Raw genomic sequence first — 19,044 nt, 5'->3', positions numbered from 1 at the left:
CATTGAAATTTGTGTATTTCAAAACCAACACAATAACAAAATGTATTTGTATGTGTGTGAGCAGGCCTAATCTAAAAGAAGATACCCAGCCAGCAATTGGGAGTGAGTGAGTCACTTCCTCTATCAAAAGTAATCGCTTTCTGAACTTCTATTCTAGAAAATAGCGATCCTTTATCATTTTACAATAACAATTGCATTGCTGTCCCTTTTTGAACTTCTTGAATAACTACCTAGTGTCAGAAAAGGAGATCGAAATTCTATTATTGCTGTTTTACACTAACAATGCTACGACTTACGACTATCGCGTGGGCAGACACATTCTCTGGTCAATGCAGACACTTCGATTGTTCACGTTCATTTGAGGCGTGTACAACCTTGAACTAATATAAGACTTTAGTCTATCTGGTGTTTATAAGGTACGGTGGTGCAGTGGTAAGCATGTTCGCTTTGCATTCTTAAGGTCATGGGTTTGATTCCCAGGCCAGGCAACATAACATTTTTAAAAGTACAAAAGTTAATGAAGATGGCAATTTCATCTAAGAATAGTTCTTTAATAACGTATGTAATTTGGAACATTAATTAGAATAGTAAAAAAAATAAAAATTAAAAGAATAACAACAGATAAAATGAAAAACGAAAAAAATGGGTTTTTTTTTCGTCACAACCAATTTTATCGCTAAAAGTACTTCTAGGAAGTCTCGAAAGCGGCATTCACAAGTAGTGTCGTGGACGTGGTTCATTTCTTCCCGAACGGTGTGCCTACTTCAATTAGAATGCGAGATCGCGGATGTGTATTTCTATCGCCTGGAAGTGACTGCTTCGGGTAATGGGCGATAATAAATGCTTGCTGGGTACCGACATCAGTTCGTGCTATGGGATTGCCATCAAATAAACAGTGGGAGATATCAATTTCAGGCGTTTTTATACCCTCCACCATAGTATGGAGGGTATATTAAGTTTGTTTTTCCGTTTGTAACGCATTGAAATACTCATTTGCGACCCTATAAAGTATATATATATTCTTGATCAGGGTAAAATTCTGAGTCGATCTGTGCACGTCCGTCCATCCGCCCGTCTGTGGTAATCACTCTAGCATCCACAAAAATGGATATAGGACGCTGAAATTTTGGGAAAATGCGTCTTTTGTTTGCACGCAGGTCAAGTTCGATGATGGGCTATATCGGTCCACGTTTTGGTATAGCCCCCATATAACGGTACCCCCCGATTTACGGTATTTTGACGTTTTTAGCTACATTTTCAGACCGATTTAGCTATAATTTGACATTTAGGGTTCTTAACTACCAATAAACTTATATAAGAAAACTTATGGACATAGGTCTACGTTTTGGTATAGCCCCCATATAACGGTACCCCCGATTTACGGTATTTTGACGTTTTTAGCTACATTTTCAGACAGATTTAGGGTTCTTAAGTGTCACTAAACTTATATAACAAAAGTTGTGGACATAGGTCCACGTTTTGGTATAGCCCCCATATAACGGTACCCCCGATTTACGGTATTTTGACGTTTTTAGCTACATTTTCAGACCGATTTAGCTATAATTTGACATTTAGGGTTCTTAAGTGTCAATAAACTTATATAACAAAAGTTGTGGACATAGGTCCACGTTTTGGTATAGCCCCAGCGTTGCCGACAGTTTTTGATCGGAAATCGTCAAAAAAATCGTCAAATCGTCATCAAAATTTGGAAAATCGTCAACATAGTCCAAAACTCGGTTTGGTTACCGTTTATTGCGATTTTTCGCTGATATTTCTGTGAATGAGGCTGGCAACATAAGATATACAACCCACAGCAATAAATCTAACTCAATATCACTTAAATACCGCTACAAAAACAGCACTCAGAAGATGATAGTTTCCTTCCGCCCATGTTTGTCGGTACACGTACATTTTGGTTGTTGGGCAGTCGGAATTCGATAAAAATTGTCATTCGAAACTGTCTGACAGCTTAACGGCGGCATTAATAGGAAGTTAATAAAGCTGGACTCATATTTCTTACAACAAAATAGATACAATTAAAATTTAATCTCGAAAAGTTTTCAAGGAAGATTTTCATCCATTAACAAAACTAAACGAAAATTTTCAGCTGATGTAATTTGAATATGGGGCAAAAACTATGAAAATACCTGTATTCCAGATATGTGCCTAAATATAGCCACTCCGTCTGGAAATTGCATTAAAAAAGCTCAAAAATCGAGTTTGGAACATTATTGTCCTTAAAATCTTTCGTGAAATTTTGGTCAAAATTTAGTTATCGTCTTTTATTTCATGCATTTCTGGCTTAAGTGAAAAATCGTCATTTTGGTCCATAAAATCGTCAAATCGTCATTTTTCAATTTTGGGCCAAAAAATCGTCAAAATGACGATAAATCGTCAAATTCGGCAACACTGTATAACCCCTATATAACGGTACCCCCAGATTTAGGGTATTTTGACGTTTTTAGCTACATTTTCAGACCGATTTAGCTATAATTTGACATTTAGGGTTCTTAAGTGTCAATAAACTTATATAACAAAAGTTGTGGACATAGGTCCACGTTTTGGTATAGCCCCCATATAACGGTACCCCCCGATTTACGGTATGTTGACGTTTTTAGCTACATTTTCAGACCGATTTAGCTATAATTTGACATTTAGGGTTCCTAAGTGCCAATAAGCTAATATAAGAAAACTTATGGACATAGGTCCACGTTTTGGTATAGCCCCCATATAACGGTACCCCCCGATTTACGGTATTTTGACGTTTTTAGCTACATTTTCAGACCGATGTAGCTATAATTTGACATTTAAGTTTCTTAAGTGTCAGTAAACTTACATAACAAAAGTTGTGGACATAGTTCCACGTTTTGGTATAGCCCCCATATAACTGTACCCCCCGATTTACGGTATTTTGACGTTTTTAGCTACATTTTCAGACCGATTTAGCTATAAATTGACATTTAGGGTTCTTAAGTGTAAATAAACTTTTATAACAAAAGTTGTGGACATAGGTCCACGATTTGGTATAGCTCCCATATAACGGTACCCCCGATTTACGGTATTTTGACGTTTTTAGCTACATTTTCCGACCGATTTAGCTATAATTTGACATTTAGGGTTCCTAAGTGCCAATAAACTAATATAAGAAAACTTATGGACACGTTTTTAGCTACATTTTCAGACCGATTTAGCTATAAATTGACATTTAGGGTTCTTAAGTGTAAATAAACTTTTATAACAAAAGTTGTGGACATAGGTCCACGATTTGGTATAGCTCCCATATAACGGTACCCCCGATTTACGGTATTTTGACGTTTTTAGCTACATTTTCCGACCGATTTAGCTATAATTTGACATTTAGGGTTCCTAAGTGCCAATAAACTAATATAAGAAAACTTATGGACATAGGTCCACGTTTTGGTATAGCCCCCATATAACGGTACCCCCCGATTTACGGTATTTTGACGTTTTTAGCTACATTTTCAGACCGATGTAGCTATAATTTGGTATAGCTCCCATATAACTGTACCCCCCGATTTACGGTATTTTGACGTTTTTAGCTACATTTTCCGACCGATTTAGCTATAAATTGACATTTAGGGTTCTTAAATGTCAATAAACTTATATAACTAGTGGGCATAGGTCCATGTTTTGGAATAGCCCCCATATAACGTTACCGTCTGAACAAATTATGAACATAGGCCCCTGTTTTGGTATAGCCCCATATAACGGTACCTCCCGATTTTCGGTATTTTGAGAATTTTACCTACAAGTTTTAACCGAATTATCTGTAATTTTAACATTTGAAATTCCTAGTGGTCACCACACCTCTCCACCAAAAATTGTCAAGAAAGGTCGATGTATTGATAAAGCCCCCATATAACGGTACCTCCCGATTTTCAGTAATTTGATGATTTTAGCTACAATATTAAACCGAACTAGCAGTAATTTAACATTTAAAGTTCTTAGTGGTCACAACACATCTCCATCAAAAATTGTCAACATAGGTCCATGTTCGGATATAGCTCCTATATAACGGTACCTCCCAATTTTCAGTAATTTTGCAATTTTAGCTACAATTTTTAACCGAACTAACTGTAATTTGACATTTGAAGATTGTAGTGGTCATTAACAATTTTCAACATAGTCCCAATATAACGATACTTCCCGATTTTCGGTACTTTGAGGATTTTACTTAAAATGTTTAACCAACGTAGGTCCATGTTTTGATAAAGCCCCAAAACAAACCTCCCGAGTAATTTGAAATTTAAAAGCCAACAAAAATTCTGCAACAAACATTGTTTATTTCAGTTCATATTTTCGTATAGCCCACATACCTCCGAACTAGCTGTTAATGACATTTGAAGTCTCCACGTTATGTACCGATTTTCGGTATTTTGAGGATTCTAGCTACAATTTTTAACCGAATTAGGAGTTATTTGACATTAAAGGCTCCCATCAAAAACTGTCAACATAGGTCAATGTTTTATTATAACCCCTATATAACGGTACCTCCCAATTTCTAGCCCACCAAAAATTGTCAACATACATAGTTAGATAAAGGCACTATAAAAAAGGGCCTCCCGAATGAAGCATTTTATGTACATTATCTGACATTTTAACGTACCCACTTAAAGTTGGGGACAGAAATGAAAACTAATTATTCCATTTTAGTTCAGAATATTTTATGGTGGAGGGTATGAAAAGTTACATTAAAAATAATAATAATAACGCTTTTTTACTTGTTATTATTATTATTTTTAATGTAAAACACATCTAAAATTATATCGTAAGTTTAAGGCGTTTATTATTGTGAATTGATTTGATTGACAAAAATAAATTTATCTTATTTAAATAGACGAATTCCCCAGAAGAAGTCGCCAAAAAAGCGACGAAACGTCGGGAAGAAAAAAGCAATAAAATCTTTGTTTTATTTGCTTAAAATATCTGAGGTCTTAAAGCTTAATCAAAAATACAACAAAAACTTAAATTGACCAAATCACCAACAATAAATTAACTAACTTTATATTAAACCCGCTTACACCAGGGAAGTTTTTGCAAATTTTGAAACAGCTATGTTCATTAGGGTAATGACTTTTTGACATTTTTTTCAATACGCTATCGTTTATTCCATTGAAATATAAAAAAGTTCACGCACAAATCGATTTTAAAAATATAATTTTTTGAAAAAATATAGGAAATGAAAAAAAATTTTTTCTAAAATTATTTTTTGTTGCACGAATGAATAAATATAAGCCTACTAATAACTATAATAATGTTTATTTCATTCAAATATTGAAAAAGGTCATGCACAAACCACTTTGATAAAATTTTAAATGTTTTGTTTTTTGTTAAAAAATTATATCTTTAAATAAAAGCGTTTACGACATTTTTACGATTCTCATAATTGAAGAAAAGTAGTGAGAAATAAATGTTATGTCAGTTTAATTATCTAAGGATTTACCATTTTTGAGATATAGAGGTTCAGATCAAACTTTCAGATTTTTTTCTTAGGTCTTCAGGATTTAGCTTGAAAGCGGCAAATCCTTTCGAAATGTGACTAAAGAATGTGTTGTTGCTGTAAAAATTCTCTACACGATTGGCTTTCGTAATTTTTTCCTGGGTTGTACCTTTTTTGAGATATGTATATAACTTTAAGTTATGACATTGTTTTATAAGGATACAGTCAGTCCATTGTCCTAATTTGAGCTTCTATATCTCAATAACGGTTAAAACTACGAGGATATAATCAATCTTGTAGAGAATTTTCATAGCTACAACATTTTCTTTAGTCCCATGTCAATAGGACTTTCGGTTACCAAGCAAAATCGTGAAAACCTAAAAACCCTTAAAAATGTCAACTTGAATCGCGATTTATTTAAATATCGCTCCGGCGATTTTTTTAGTTTTTTGATTTTTCACACCTATGAACATTGTAGTTTCAAAATCCGCAAAAACTTTCCCGGTGTAAGCACCTTCCATTTAAATTTGATTCAAGAGCAACGTGTAACGCATTGTCATGAGACATCGTTGATCAAAACCGGAAACGCGGTGGTGATGTCCTATGAGCTGAATCAGCCACCAGCTTTATATCCATCACAACTGTCCAGGCTGCATATGCTGTTTAAATTGAGCAAACACTCCGTGATTATGTATGAAAGATTTCCGGTTTAAGGTCATCCGGTACACAGTGTGTGTTGAATGGATATTGAATTCGAGGAGCAAAGATTGATTCGGTCCACAAAAATCTGGCAGCAAATAAATTGCAAAGACGATGCACGGATTATTAAGCAAGATATCTGGAGAAGTTTAGGATATTCCTAATTCGACTTGTGGGGCAAATATTATGAATTGAGCCACCTAAATAAATAATATGCGTAGAAAAGTAAAATATGCTGAAATGTCAGTTGTACTTGTCTGTTCCTTTACTGTTGGGTAAAAGTGGCAATAGTTGGGAACAGCTCTCAAAGCAATTGTACTATTTTTTGGTGTTTCTCGAGTAATTTGTAGCAAACTTTCAAAATTCGTGAACGTGAAGGAACGCAGCTAATATGCACGATCAACACTGCTTAATTATTATTTAGTTACGACAACAACCATTTGAACGACACATAGAACTAACTGGACTTTAATCTTTAGCTTTTAAAAATAAGTGTGTAGAGATAATCCTAAATATTCAATTAATTACATTTGTTTCTTTCCCTGTTTTGTTCTCACTTAATCTATCCCTCTTTATTCATTCTATGCCTTCTTTTAATCGTTTCAATGCAAACAAACAGTTATCAGTTTAAAAACAATCGTTTAACGGCATCATTTAGTACACAAGTCGAAGTGTGTCAATAAACATTCTGAAACAAGTCACAAAGAAGATATCATCGATCTGACGGCATCGTTATTATTTTCGTTCAATTAAAAAATCCCCAGTTACAGAATGTTAATTATTAAAATAAATTTCTTGCTGGTTCTATGTTTACAACGTGGTGAGTAATAAAAATTTAAAATATTATGAATTTAAATTGTTGATATTAAAAGAGGAGTATCTTTGTTTTTTTTTTAGTTTATTCTTATGGTTTTAAACTCCCAGCTGTTGATCCATTTCCAACGGAGTGTACACTTTCAGACAAGACCAGCGGTACATGCCTTAATTTGTTGTATTGCCCCGCAGCGTTAACTGCCAAAAATATCACATTATGCTATACGGAAAATGATGAGCAATATGTCTGTTGCCCCAACAGCCTGTGGGCTGATATGAAACGGAGGCGTATAACAGGAGGTACGTTTAATATTTTAAGTCACGACTATCAAATTTATTTTTTTAAATAGTGCACATGGTATTGTGCTAAATTTTGGTTTGAAGAATTTATTAGGTCAATGGAATATCGTTGTATGTATTAGAATATTGCATCAACTAAAATGATGCGTTTTTAAGACACAGAAAATTGTTTACATGTTTAAAGTAGCAAATATTTATTTTCTCATCCTATTTCTTATAACTTACAAGGAAAACTTGAACTATCATTTTTTGATTTTGATTTATTTTACAACTTTATTTCAAATAAATACCCGATTGAAGCATATAACTGTTCTAATATCGGTCTTTTCCTAGAACCCGCTATACATGTGAGCAAATAAATCGAATTCAAAACTTTCTTATCCCATTTCATGATTATATCATGAGCATTGAGTATACATTTCATTTTGAAACTTGGAAGATGTGAGAATTATTTATTTGTCATAACCGTTATGCGCCCATACACTGTGGGCATGCAGGACAGCATTTGTAATAGTATAAGTAAATTTTGAAGCATTTGCCAATGTATGTGTGAATATTTTTTGCAGGATAGAAATCAAAACTATTTTGATTTTGGAAATGAAACCCTTTAAATCCAATGAATTTTGTTTATTTTCGAAGTATTCAAAAAACAATTATTGAAAATAATAAAACTTGTTTGTGGGGAAATTAACAATTTTTGAAAACTTCAACTAAAACCTGGAATGTGGATTGAAGGAATGCCACACACTACTCAATCTCACACGTACAAATAGGGTACATTGGCAGCAGCAGTATGATGCGGCCCATACATTTACTGCCAAACTGCTGCTGCCAGTACATGTACATGTATGTACAGTCAGTCGAACTTCTCTATAATGAAGTTGTTTTTGAGGCACAAGTAGAAATCCCAACCCAAAAAAAGGCCTCTAACGAATTTTCTCTATACGTAGTAGTAATTCGTAGTAATTCGTTGGTCTCCAAGTGCTACATTATAGAAAGGTTCGACTTTATATTGTACATTAGGGCGACCCAAAAAAATGTTTATACCCTCCACCATAGTACCTACCTTTTTTGAAGTTTGAGGCTCCCAGTTGTCACAAAATTGCTCTACCAAAAATGTTTAACATAAGTTCGATAAAACCTCCACATAACGGTACTTCCCGATTTTCGGTATTTTGAGGGTTTTAGCAACATTTTTCCATAGATTTTCGGAGTTTTTATGATTTTTATGATTTTAGCTACATTTTTTTACCGAACTACCTGTAATTTAACATTTGATATTCCCAAAGCTCACAACAAAACGTGTCCACCAGAAAATAACATAGATCCATGTTTTGGTATAGCCCCCATATAACAGTACCTCCCGATTTTAGGTATTTTGACCGAAGTACCTGTAATTTTACGTTTAAAGTTCCCAGAAGTCAACAAATTTTGTCAACATAGCCCCATATAATGGTATCTCCCGATATTCGGTGTTTTGATATTCGGTGTTTTGAGGGTTTTAGTAAAATTTTTTTGACTGAACTATGTACCTGAAATTTGTTGTTTGAGGTTCCCAGAGGTCACAAATATCTCCACCAAAAAGTTTACAGCTAGAATTTGCCATTTGAGGGTCTCAGTGGTCAGAAAACGTATCCACCAATAACTGTCAACATAGGTCCATGTTTGGTATTGCGCCCATATAACGGTGCCTTCCTATTGTAGGTATTTAGAGAATTTTAACTACTTTTTTTACCTGTTACATTTGAGGTTCACAGTGATCACAAAACCTATACACCAAATATTGTCAAAATAGGTCTATGTTTCGATATAACGGTACCTCTCGATTTTGGTTGTTTTGAGGATTTCAGCTACAATTGTTAACCAAACTTGCCGTTATTTTCCATTTGAAGTTCCTAGCGGTCCCAACACCTCCCCACTCATATTTGTCATTATAAGTATGTCCCTTAAGAGACATTTCTCGCATTTTCAACCAAGCACTTTGGAATACTTACAAAATACAGAACAAACACGCATATTGGGGTAAAATCCATAAAAACGGAGATTAATTCAGGGAATCATTTGGGGGTTCAAAGCTTTCTAATTTTCGAATCTCGGTGTCACATTAAACTAAACAAAACAATTTCTAAGCACAACCAAAAGTTGATAAATATGTTTTATATTTTAGTTTTAAAGGGTTACACATACAATGTTCTGCCATTTTTCATGAATTTTTTCTAAGAAAAACAAACTCTTTTAGTGTTTGTTTTTTAATCTGAAAGAGCACATTTTGAGCTACATTCGAAATTGTTGTTAAATATCGCATAGTTTTGTGGCAAATGACCGTCTAGAAACACTCTTGTTATTTAAGCGGTTTGCGGTGACCACTCTAACTTGAACCTATCTTCCTATGTTTAGAACATAAAAATCTTGTCGGATTTTACAAAATATTAGTTTATACAAAAATGGTGGATAGCCAAAATTTCATTCCCAAAACGCGCAGTGGATTTTTCGCTTTCAATGCTTATATCTCAGTCATTTTTTCAGGTCCGAAAGACGCAACAATTAACGTTGTGTGCATTTTTTATTTTAGCTTCAATTAAAACTGTGTAATATTTACTGATACTTCGAAGTTTTTTTATATTGTTTTTCTGAGTCGAAACTTTTTTAGTTTATTAATAATCAGTTCAAATTTATTTTTAATGCTTAGTTTGCATTCCTCCAAACTGTTTATGTAGGAATATAGGATTTTTATGTATTTATACCCTCAGCCTTTAGGCTAGGATACGAAAAATGTCTGTCTGTCTGGCTTTTGCGCACGATTCGAACCAAATTTTGGGCATCGTAATATTTTGTCCAAACTTAGTTTAAGTTCGAAGATGGGCCATATCGGTCCACTCCTTCTGGTACCTCCCCCACAAAAGTTCAAAATTTTTCTCTAAAATGGTCTGAACGATAACTCTCGAAGGGAGCAATCGATTTGGTCAAAACTTTGCAGATATAGATCTGGTTCGAATATGAACTATATCTGTCCACTCCTTCGGGTACCTCCCATACAAAATTCGGATAAAGTGAAGTTTAAGGGCTCCCCTCGGATGGTTTTGCGTTCTTTTCAGTAAGTTTTCCTTGCGGCTCCCTTTATGACGGTTCAATTTTTTTCTTGCGGAAGTCCATACTTCCTGAGATATTGGCCTAAAAGCTCCAAGAAACCCTGACGGTACCAATTATCCGCAAGATAATCCACGCAGGAAATTTCTGATTGGTGCAGGCTTTGCACATCGTATTATGTCATCCAGTCATGTATCAGGTTGGAATATGGATTGTATCGGTCCACTCATTCGAGGACCTCCCACACAAAATTCGGATAAAGTGAACTTTAAGAGCTCCTCACGGATCGTTTTGAAACTTTTTTCAGTATTTTTTTTTTGTGGCTCGCTTTACGACGGTACAATTTTTTTGCCGGAGTAAGTCAATAATTCCTGAGATATTGGCCTAAAAGCTCCAAGAAACCCTGACGGCACCAACCAAAATGACAAATCCGCAAGATAATCCTCGCAGGGAGTTTTTGATTGATGCAGGCTTTGCACATCGTATTATTTCATCCAGTCCAGTATGGGATTGAAATCGGTCCACCCCTTTGGGTACCTCCCACACAAAATTCGGATAAAGTGAAGTTTAGGAGCTCCTCTCTCATCGTCTTGATTCTTTTTCAGTAGATTGTTGGAGCGGCCTCATTTACAATGGTACATTTTGTTTCGGAGTAAGTCAATACTTCCTAAGATAACGGTCCAAAAGCATCAAAACCCTGTAGTATATTTTTCAAAAATTTCCTTCAAACTTATTTTAACATAATTTAATATTTGGAGTCCTTTATTAGGAAGTTTGTTTGCAAAAATTGTTTGGTATATGTCAATGATTTGGTATCAGTCCACGTTACGGTACCTACAGATTTTAAAGCAAACTCGTGATATAAAATCAATATATTTTATATACGGCATAATTATTGTTTTTGGTTTGATTTTGTTGTTTTTTTCTTGGTCAGTGGCTGAGGGAATTTATCCGTCAGCACAGCTGACTGATACGTACTTACTTGTTTTTAATTAATTCATTTCGTAAATTACGCCGAAGGCAATTTCGCCCCTTACTCTTTTCATCATGTCAAAATTTTTTGTAGCGAGAAATGCATAAAAAAGATTAGACCAATTAAATATTGTTGACAAAATTCAAATAAATTTGTTTATTATTTTGTTAAAGCAAAAGTATATTGTCATAGCAAACGTAGATATTAGCTGTGATTACTTTATCAACTGGTAATTGGAAATAGGGAGGAAGTTTATATGAAAATTGATAAGAACGAAATGAGCTCCAAATTGTCGGCATTAACTTTCATCGCCATTATTTCATATAAATCATATATAAAGTACCGATTATTATATATAGTAATGGTAAACCTGCACACATAGTCTTTTCTAGGGTGAATACAGGCATCAATGCAAAACACGACATAATGTACAACAAGACCAGAGAAAATTAAGACAAAACCCCAAAAATTTGGACATACATATGTATTTGAAAGATTTTTAAGCATATTTCTATAACACATTTGTAAGAACAATTTTTTTCTAAAATATTAAGAAATACTTCTACTTGATACATCCATTCTAAAAATTACACTTTTATATATCACGAATATTGTCAATTACTTCATATTCCATTTCAGAAAAAAAAGGATAATGTTTTTTCGCGCTACATCAACGATTTTTGATATGTAGGTTAAGAAAAAATTCCCAGATCGAATCTGGTCGCGAGCCAATTTTTGGTTGTTGCGGACAAAAGTTATGGCGCTTTTATTTTGCTTTTTAAGAAAGAAAATATTAAAAAAACGCTAATTATTTTAATGAGCCCCAGTGTTACAAAAAAGTTCTTTCGAAGTGTCTTCAGCGAGTAGATTGCATAATACCTGCAAAATGTTACACAGAATTCGCGGAATGTACATAAAATTGATATATTATTGAATATAAGTCAACTGTTTTCAAAATTAAGGCCCATTTAGTGCTCATAAAATTACATAAAAATTTGTTGTGGATCAAAACTTCACGGCGAATCAAATGAGACTACAATCGTATAGATTGTTGTTATAGTTTTGATGTTACAGCCAAAATAAGCACATATTTTTGTCAAAAAAGAATATTTTGTTTAAAAAATATTTTTTTAACATGCATTATGTAGGAGAAAATATGGAAAAAATCTATAGGAATACTTCCTTCATTATACTTTAATCTCCCAATAAAATAGACGGATTTTGCTTTATTGACATTCATATTAAAGCTTTCCCATTAGGGAAGGTAATTGGGTTGATGAGGATATATCCCAAAGCTTCTGAAATGGAAACAGAGGTCAAGTAACCCATTTAATTTATATGCATTATAAAATACGTGCAAATCGCGTAAATAACAAAATCATTTTGTCCGCATGTGATTTTCATGTTCAGCAAAACTATATCTTTTAATTTATATATATTTTTCGAAATTTACATTGGAGGCTAAGATGTAGCATCTGCTGGATCCTAGATTTAAAAAACCTATAAAATATCGATAATTTGCGCAAAGTGCATAAAATTTTTGTCCGCATCCGATTTCAGTGTTCACCATGAAAATCTATATCGATTTATATCTATTTCAAGGCGATCTATCAAGAACCGTGGATGTAGCATCACACACTATTTTTTGGGATAAAATGAATGTAGCTCCTTATAAGTGAATTTTTCAAATCTCTGTTTCAGCTAAAACGAAGATGCTGTACTAGTTGTTTCATTGCAGTGGAAACGAACCGCAGAAAACGAGATAAAATACCCGATATTTTCAAAAACAATTTTATTTGATTTTGCTACCTTGGAATTTCTTGTAACTCGCGTTTTAGTAGACGGATTTTCACGAGGAATAATTTAATGGATCAGGAACGTAAAAAAACTAAAATGTACAATCAAGTGCGAAGAAATCGAATGACAATTGTTAAAATTAGGCCCGAAAAATATGATTTTTAGAAAAATGTTCGCACAAAATTTTCGCATTTGGATGCAGATTTCTATGAAGCTGTGCAGACTACATTCACAATATTCGCATCAAATAACTCAGAATCGCAAGTATACAATCCCTATATATGGTTTTTATAAAAACCTGTTTGCGGGATGAAATTAGAAGAAAATTTCAAAAAACACTGTAAATCTGGCTTCAAAATGTCAGCATAATTTAATGGTAGAAGCAGACGAAATTTTGAAAAGTAATACATTAGTGAGATGATCCTTATTTAGTTTGCTTCTGCTTTTACTTTGACAGGAAACTCGAGATAAGTGTGTTTTATTCACAAATAGAGAGGTAATATAAAAACATGGTGGCTTCAACCCATTTTCATCAATTTTTTAACATAAATATAGCCACAGCTTCCACGCATATTATCTTTTAGGGCCAATATTTTTTTCCACGTCCAAAAACATTTCATTTTATCCAAATTATTTAATTTGTATAATATACAATAGGGTTATGATTTTTTGACATTTTTCCTCAAAAATGATTTCCTGTAGCAGGGATGAATGAACTTTTGCCTATTAATCACTATGCTATCGTTTATTCCACTGAAATATAAAAAAGTTCACGCACAAATCGATTTTAAAAAAAATAATTTTTTGAAAAAATATATGAAATGAAAAATTTTTTTTTTTTCACAAAATTATTTTTTGTTGCACGAATGAATAAATATAAGCTTACTAATAACTATAATAACGTTTATTTCATTCAAATATTAAAAAAGTCACGAAAAAAGTCACTTTGAAAAAATTTAAAATTTTTTGTTTTTTGTTTTTTGTTAAAAAATTATATTTTTGAATAAAAGCGTTTACGACATTTTTACGATTCTCAGAATTGAAGAAAAATAGTGAGAAATAAATTTTATGTCATTTTAATTATCTCATGTGGCTCTAAAGTTCATTTTCAATTATATATCTGTTTTCAGTGACTTCAAAAAATTGTCCATAATTTTGATAAATTCAAATTTTAAAATAATTTTGTGCGTGAGGTTTTTTCACCGAATCACCTTATAATTAAGATTTTATGTAATCTTATGGCAAAACTCATCACGCTATGATACAGGGATATTATGTTGTAAAAAAGTCATAACCCTAATATACAATCACGAGTCGCGTGTTCTAAAAGGGTAAACCTTGGCTTCAGCTACGTTAAATTTTCAAAAATATTGGTGATATAGCATTTCCAGATTAAATGAAACCTTTTCCAAATTAAATGAAACCTTTTCAAGCGGAAATGAAACCTTTTCCAACGGAAATGAAACCCTTTCCAACTGAAATGAAACCTTTTCCAACTGAAATGAAACCTTTTCCAATTGAATGAAACATTTTCCAATTGAAATGAAACTTTTTCCAACTTAAATGAAACCTTTATTTTTTATTAAAAGAAACATGAAACGAATATTGATTTTTGGTTGTTTTAAATTAAAATGTTAACACTACGTGATATAATTGTAGTAAATATACACATAAAGGTTTGTATTTGTGATTAAACGTTATAGTTATCTTTTGGGTTCTGGGATTTTTTTTTATTTTTTTACTTCATTTAGGTGTTACTATATAATACTTAAACAAGTTAACACCACCTTCTATATTTTCCCCTCCTCATACATCTAAAAAAAAATTCCTATCGCTTGTGATTTTTTGTATTAACCCAATTTATTTCGTTGTCTTGAATTCCTTGGTTCGAAAGATTATGTTGCTCCCCAACAGGAGTACTGGAACAGGCTATTGATTCATCTTCCTGAGCTTCCACATTATCGGAACTTTCCAAACTAAAGTCAGGTTCTCTCATATCTAAATTATAAACCGGTGCGTATATTTAATACAAATAACAATACAATTACAAAATCAACAAATGGTAGTTCATAAAATCTGTACGTAAATCCTTTTCCATAAATATGTTACGATGATTAGAACAGACATTCCAGAACTTCAAAAAAAAAAAAAAAAAAAAAAGGTAAAAATTAGTAGATTCTTGCAGTTCTGAAACAGACATATTATTTTTAATTTTTGACAATTACAATGTACAAATAGATTTGAATTGTATCCTGCATAGCAACGTCTATTTTGATAGACAGTCTTCATTACAAGCGTTTCTTTATTTTTTTAGATTATTATTATAACATTCTTTGCGATAATTCTGTACCCTCACAATGTACAGATCATACAGAAGTAATTTTTTGAAACAAAAATCTGAAAAATTTATCTTATCTACATTCTAGATATGGTTAAAATCAAGAAAACTCTTCCAGTACCCCTATTGGGGAAGCAGCAGAATCTTTCAAACCAAGGAAAGCAAGACAATTGCGTTTAGATGTATGAGGAGGGGGAGATATAGAAGGAGGAGTTAACTTGTTTTAGTATTATATAATAAAACCTCAACGAAGTAAACAGGAACTCAAAAAGAATTCTAGAAAGTAAAGATAACTATAACGAATACATACCGATATATAAGTATATTTGTTACAACTATATCACGTAGTGTTAACTTTTTAATTTATTACTCCCAAAATTCAATATTCGTTTCATGTTTCTTTTAATAAACAATAAAGGTTTCATTTAATTTGGAAAAAGTTTAATTTCAATTGGAAAAGGTTTAATTTCAATTGGAAAAGGGTTCATTTAATTTGGAAAAGGTTTCATTTCCGCTGGAAAAGGTTTCGTTTAATTTGGAAAAGGTTTCATTTAATTTGCAAAAGTTTTCATATAATCTGGAAATGCTATATAAAAAAGTACGTTATCACCGTTCAAACCACCCAAATTTGTGTTTTTTTCAACAGTTCGCAAAAACTTGAAATATTACTTAATTTTAACACATAACAACAACAAAAGTAAACAACATACGGCATTGCTATTTTGGATAGTGAGCTAGAATTTTGTACTTTTTAAACCTGTCAAGACAGATTATTAAAAAATTATTTTTTAATTTTTCAATTAAGCGCCGTTTTTTCGGATTTTAACACTTCGTGCGTCGTCTGCAAAGATAATGTTGAACAACTGAATTACAAATGACTTTATAAACATATCCGATATGTTTGTATATCATAAAAGCTAAAACGGTTCATTAATGCGAAATCGAAAATTCGAATATGTTCATTAGAGCAGTGTTCGAAAATAAACAGTAAAAAATAATTTAGTGCACCGTACCGGAACACAACCACTAAAATTGTTTTAGTGTACCGTACCGGATCACATCGAAAATCGTAGTGTACCGCAGTCGGTTCACTAAAATATCATAGTGTACCTCTGGTCGGTTCACTAAAAATATCGCACCGGTAATGTACCAGACATGTGTTTTTTTTGTGATTTATGAGGAAATATGAATTCTTTTATATGTGTTCTTGGCAAAAAGGCAAGTATAATAAGTAAATAAAATACAAGATTATTTAAATTTGTCAATTTTTAAATTGAGAAAATAAAAATATAATGTTCGTTACCTGGTCAGGCATTTAGACATACATTGTATATAACTTGAAAATTCTTGAATTATAAAATCACTTGCATGAACGAATTAAGAATAATGTCAGTATCATGGTGTAATTAGGTTGATAATTTGCGACAAAATCAATTCATATAAAGGTTATATATTAGCATATTATACTAGATTAATTTTACAAGTTCCAACAAAAAGCACAGTCGGAGCACTAACAAGTAAAAAAGCGTTAAGTTCGGCCGGGCCGAACTTTTCATACCCTCCACCATAAAATATTCTGAACTAAAATGGAATAATTAGTTTTAATTCCTGTCCCTTACCTTAAGTGGGTACGTTAAAATGTCAGATAATGTAAATAAAATGCTTCATTCGGGAGGCCCTTTTTTATGGTGCCTATATCTAACTATGTATGTTGACAATTTTTGGTGGTCTAGCAATTGGGAGGTACCGTTATATAGGGGTTATAATAAAACATGGGCCTATGTTGACAGTTTTTGATGGGAGCCTTTAATGTCAAATAACTCCTAATTCGATTAAAAATTGTAGCTAGAATCCTCAAAATACCGAAAATCGGTACATAACGTGGGAACTTTAAATGTCATTAACAGCTAGTTCGGAGGTATGTGAGCTATATGAAAATATGAACTTAAATGAACAATTTTTGTTGCAGAATTTTTGTTGGCTTTTAAATTTCAAATTACAGAAAGTTCGTCCGAAAAATAAAGCTATGATACGGAAAATCGGGAGGTTTGTTTTGGGGCTATACCAAAACATGTACCTACGCTCGGTTAAACATTTTAAGTAAAATCCTCAAAGTACCGAAAATCGGGAAGTATCGTTATATTGGGGCTATGTTGAAAATTTTTGATGCAGATGTGTGGTGACCACTACAACCTTCAAATGTCAAATTACAGTTAGTTCGGTTAAAAATTGTAGCTAAAATTGCCAAATTATTGAAAATTGGGAGGTACCGTTATATGGGAGCTATATCCGAACATGGAGTTATGTTGACAATTTTTGATGAAGAGGTGTTGTGACCACTAAGAACTTCAAATGTCAAATTACTGCTAGTTCGGTTTAGTATTGTAGCTAAAATCATCAAATTACTGAAAATCGGGAGGTACCGTTATATGGGAGCTATATCCGAACATGGAGCTATGTTGACAATTTTTGATGGAGAGGTGTTGTGACCACTAAGAACTTCAAATGTCAAATTACTGCTAGTTCGGTTTAGTATTGTAGCTAAAATCATCAAATTTCTGAAAATCGGGAGTTACCGTTATATGGGGGCTTTATCAATACATCGACCTTTCTTGACAATTTTTGGTGAAGAGGTGTGGTGACCACTAAGAATTTCAAATGACAAATGTTCAAATTAAAGATATTTCGGTTAAAACTTGTAAGTAAAAATCTCAAAATACCGAAAATCGGGAGGTACCGTTATATTGGCTATGCCAAAACACGTACCTATGTTCATAATTTTTTCGAATATAAGTTTTTTATTCACTAATAACCCTAAGTATCAAATTATAGCTAAATGTGACTTAAAACGTCAAAATACCTGAAATCTGGCGGTAACGTTATATGGGGGCTATTCCAAAACATGGACCTATGTCCACAAGTTTTGTTATATAAGTTTATTGACACTTAAGAACCATAAATGTCAAATTATAGCTAAATCGGTCTGAAAATGCAGCTAAAAACGTCAAAATACCGTAAATCAGGGGGTACCGTTATAAGGGGGATATACCAAAACGTGGACCTAAGTCCACAATTTTTGTTATATAAGATTATTGACACTTAAGAACCCTAAATGTCAAATTATAGCTACATCGGTCTGAAAATTTAGCTAAAAACGTCAAAATACCGTAAATCGGAGGGTACCGTTATATGGGGGCTATACCAAAACGTGGACCTATGTCCACAAGTTTTGTTACATACGTTTATTCACACTTAGGAACTTTAAATGTCAAATTATAGCTAAATCGGTCTCAAAATGTAGTTAAAAACGTCAAAAACCGTAAATCGGGGGGTACCGTTATATTAGGGCTATACCAAAACGTGGAGCTATGTCCACAAGTTTTGTTATATAAGTTTATTGACACTTAAGAACTCTAAATGTCAAATTATAACTAAATCGGTCAGAAAATGTAGCTAAAAACGGCAAAATACCGTAAATCAGGGGGTGCCGTTATAAGGGGGCTATACCAAAACGTGGACCTAAATCCACAACTTTTGTTATATAAGTTTATTGACACTAAAGAACCATAAGTATCA

General features: G+C 32.9%; 1 protein-coding gene across 1 annotated transcript in view; it reads left to right on the top strand.

Moving 5' to 3' along the window:
• Positions 1-6,857: 6,857 nt before the first annotated feature.
• The window catches only part of LOC141390695 (venom serine protease Bi-VSP-like), a 32,921-nt gene continuing 20,734 nt past the window's right edge, over positions 6,858-19,044 (top strand). Inside the window, exons 1-2 of the mRNA XM_073963635.1 lie at positions 6,858-6,980; positions 7,058-7,273. Coding sequence (XP_073819736.1) covers positions 6,932-6,980; positions 7,058-7,273 — 265 coding nt within the window. The 5' untranslated portion in view covers positions 6,858-6,931. The remainder of the gene's footprint in view (positions 6,981-7,057; positions 7,274-19,044) is intronic.

The sequence above is a fragment of the Musca autumnalis genome, unplaced genomic scaffold (assembly GCF_047663935.1).
Source record: "Musca autumnalis isolate F117 unplaced genomic scaffold, ASM4766393v1 scaffold_1, whole genome shotgun sequence".
Classification (NCBI taxonomy): domain Eukaryota; kingdom Metazoa; phylum Arthropoda; class Insecta; order Diptera; family Muscidae; genus Musca; species Musca autumnalis.
The sequence above is the reverse complement of the archived record's forward strand: the minus strand, read 5'-3'. Positions and strand labels throughout refer to the sequence as shown.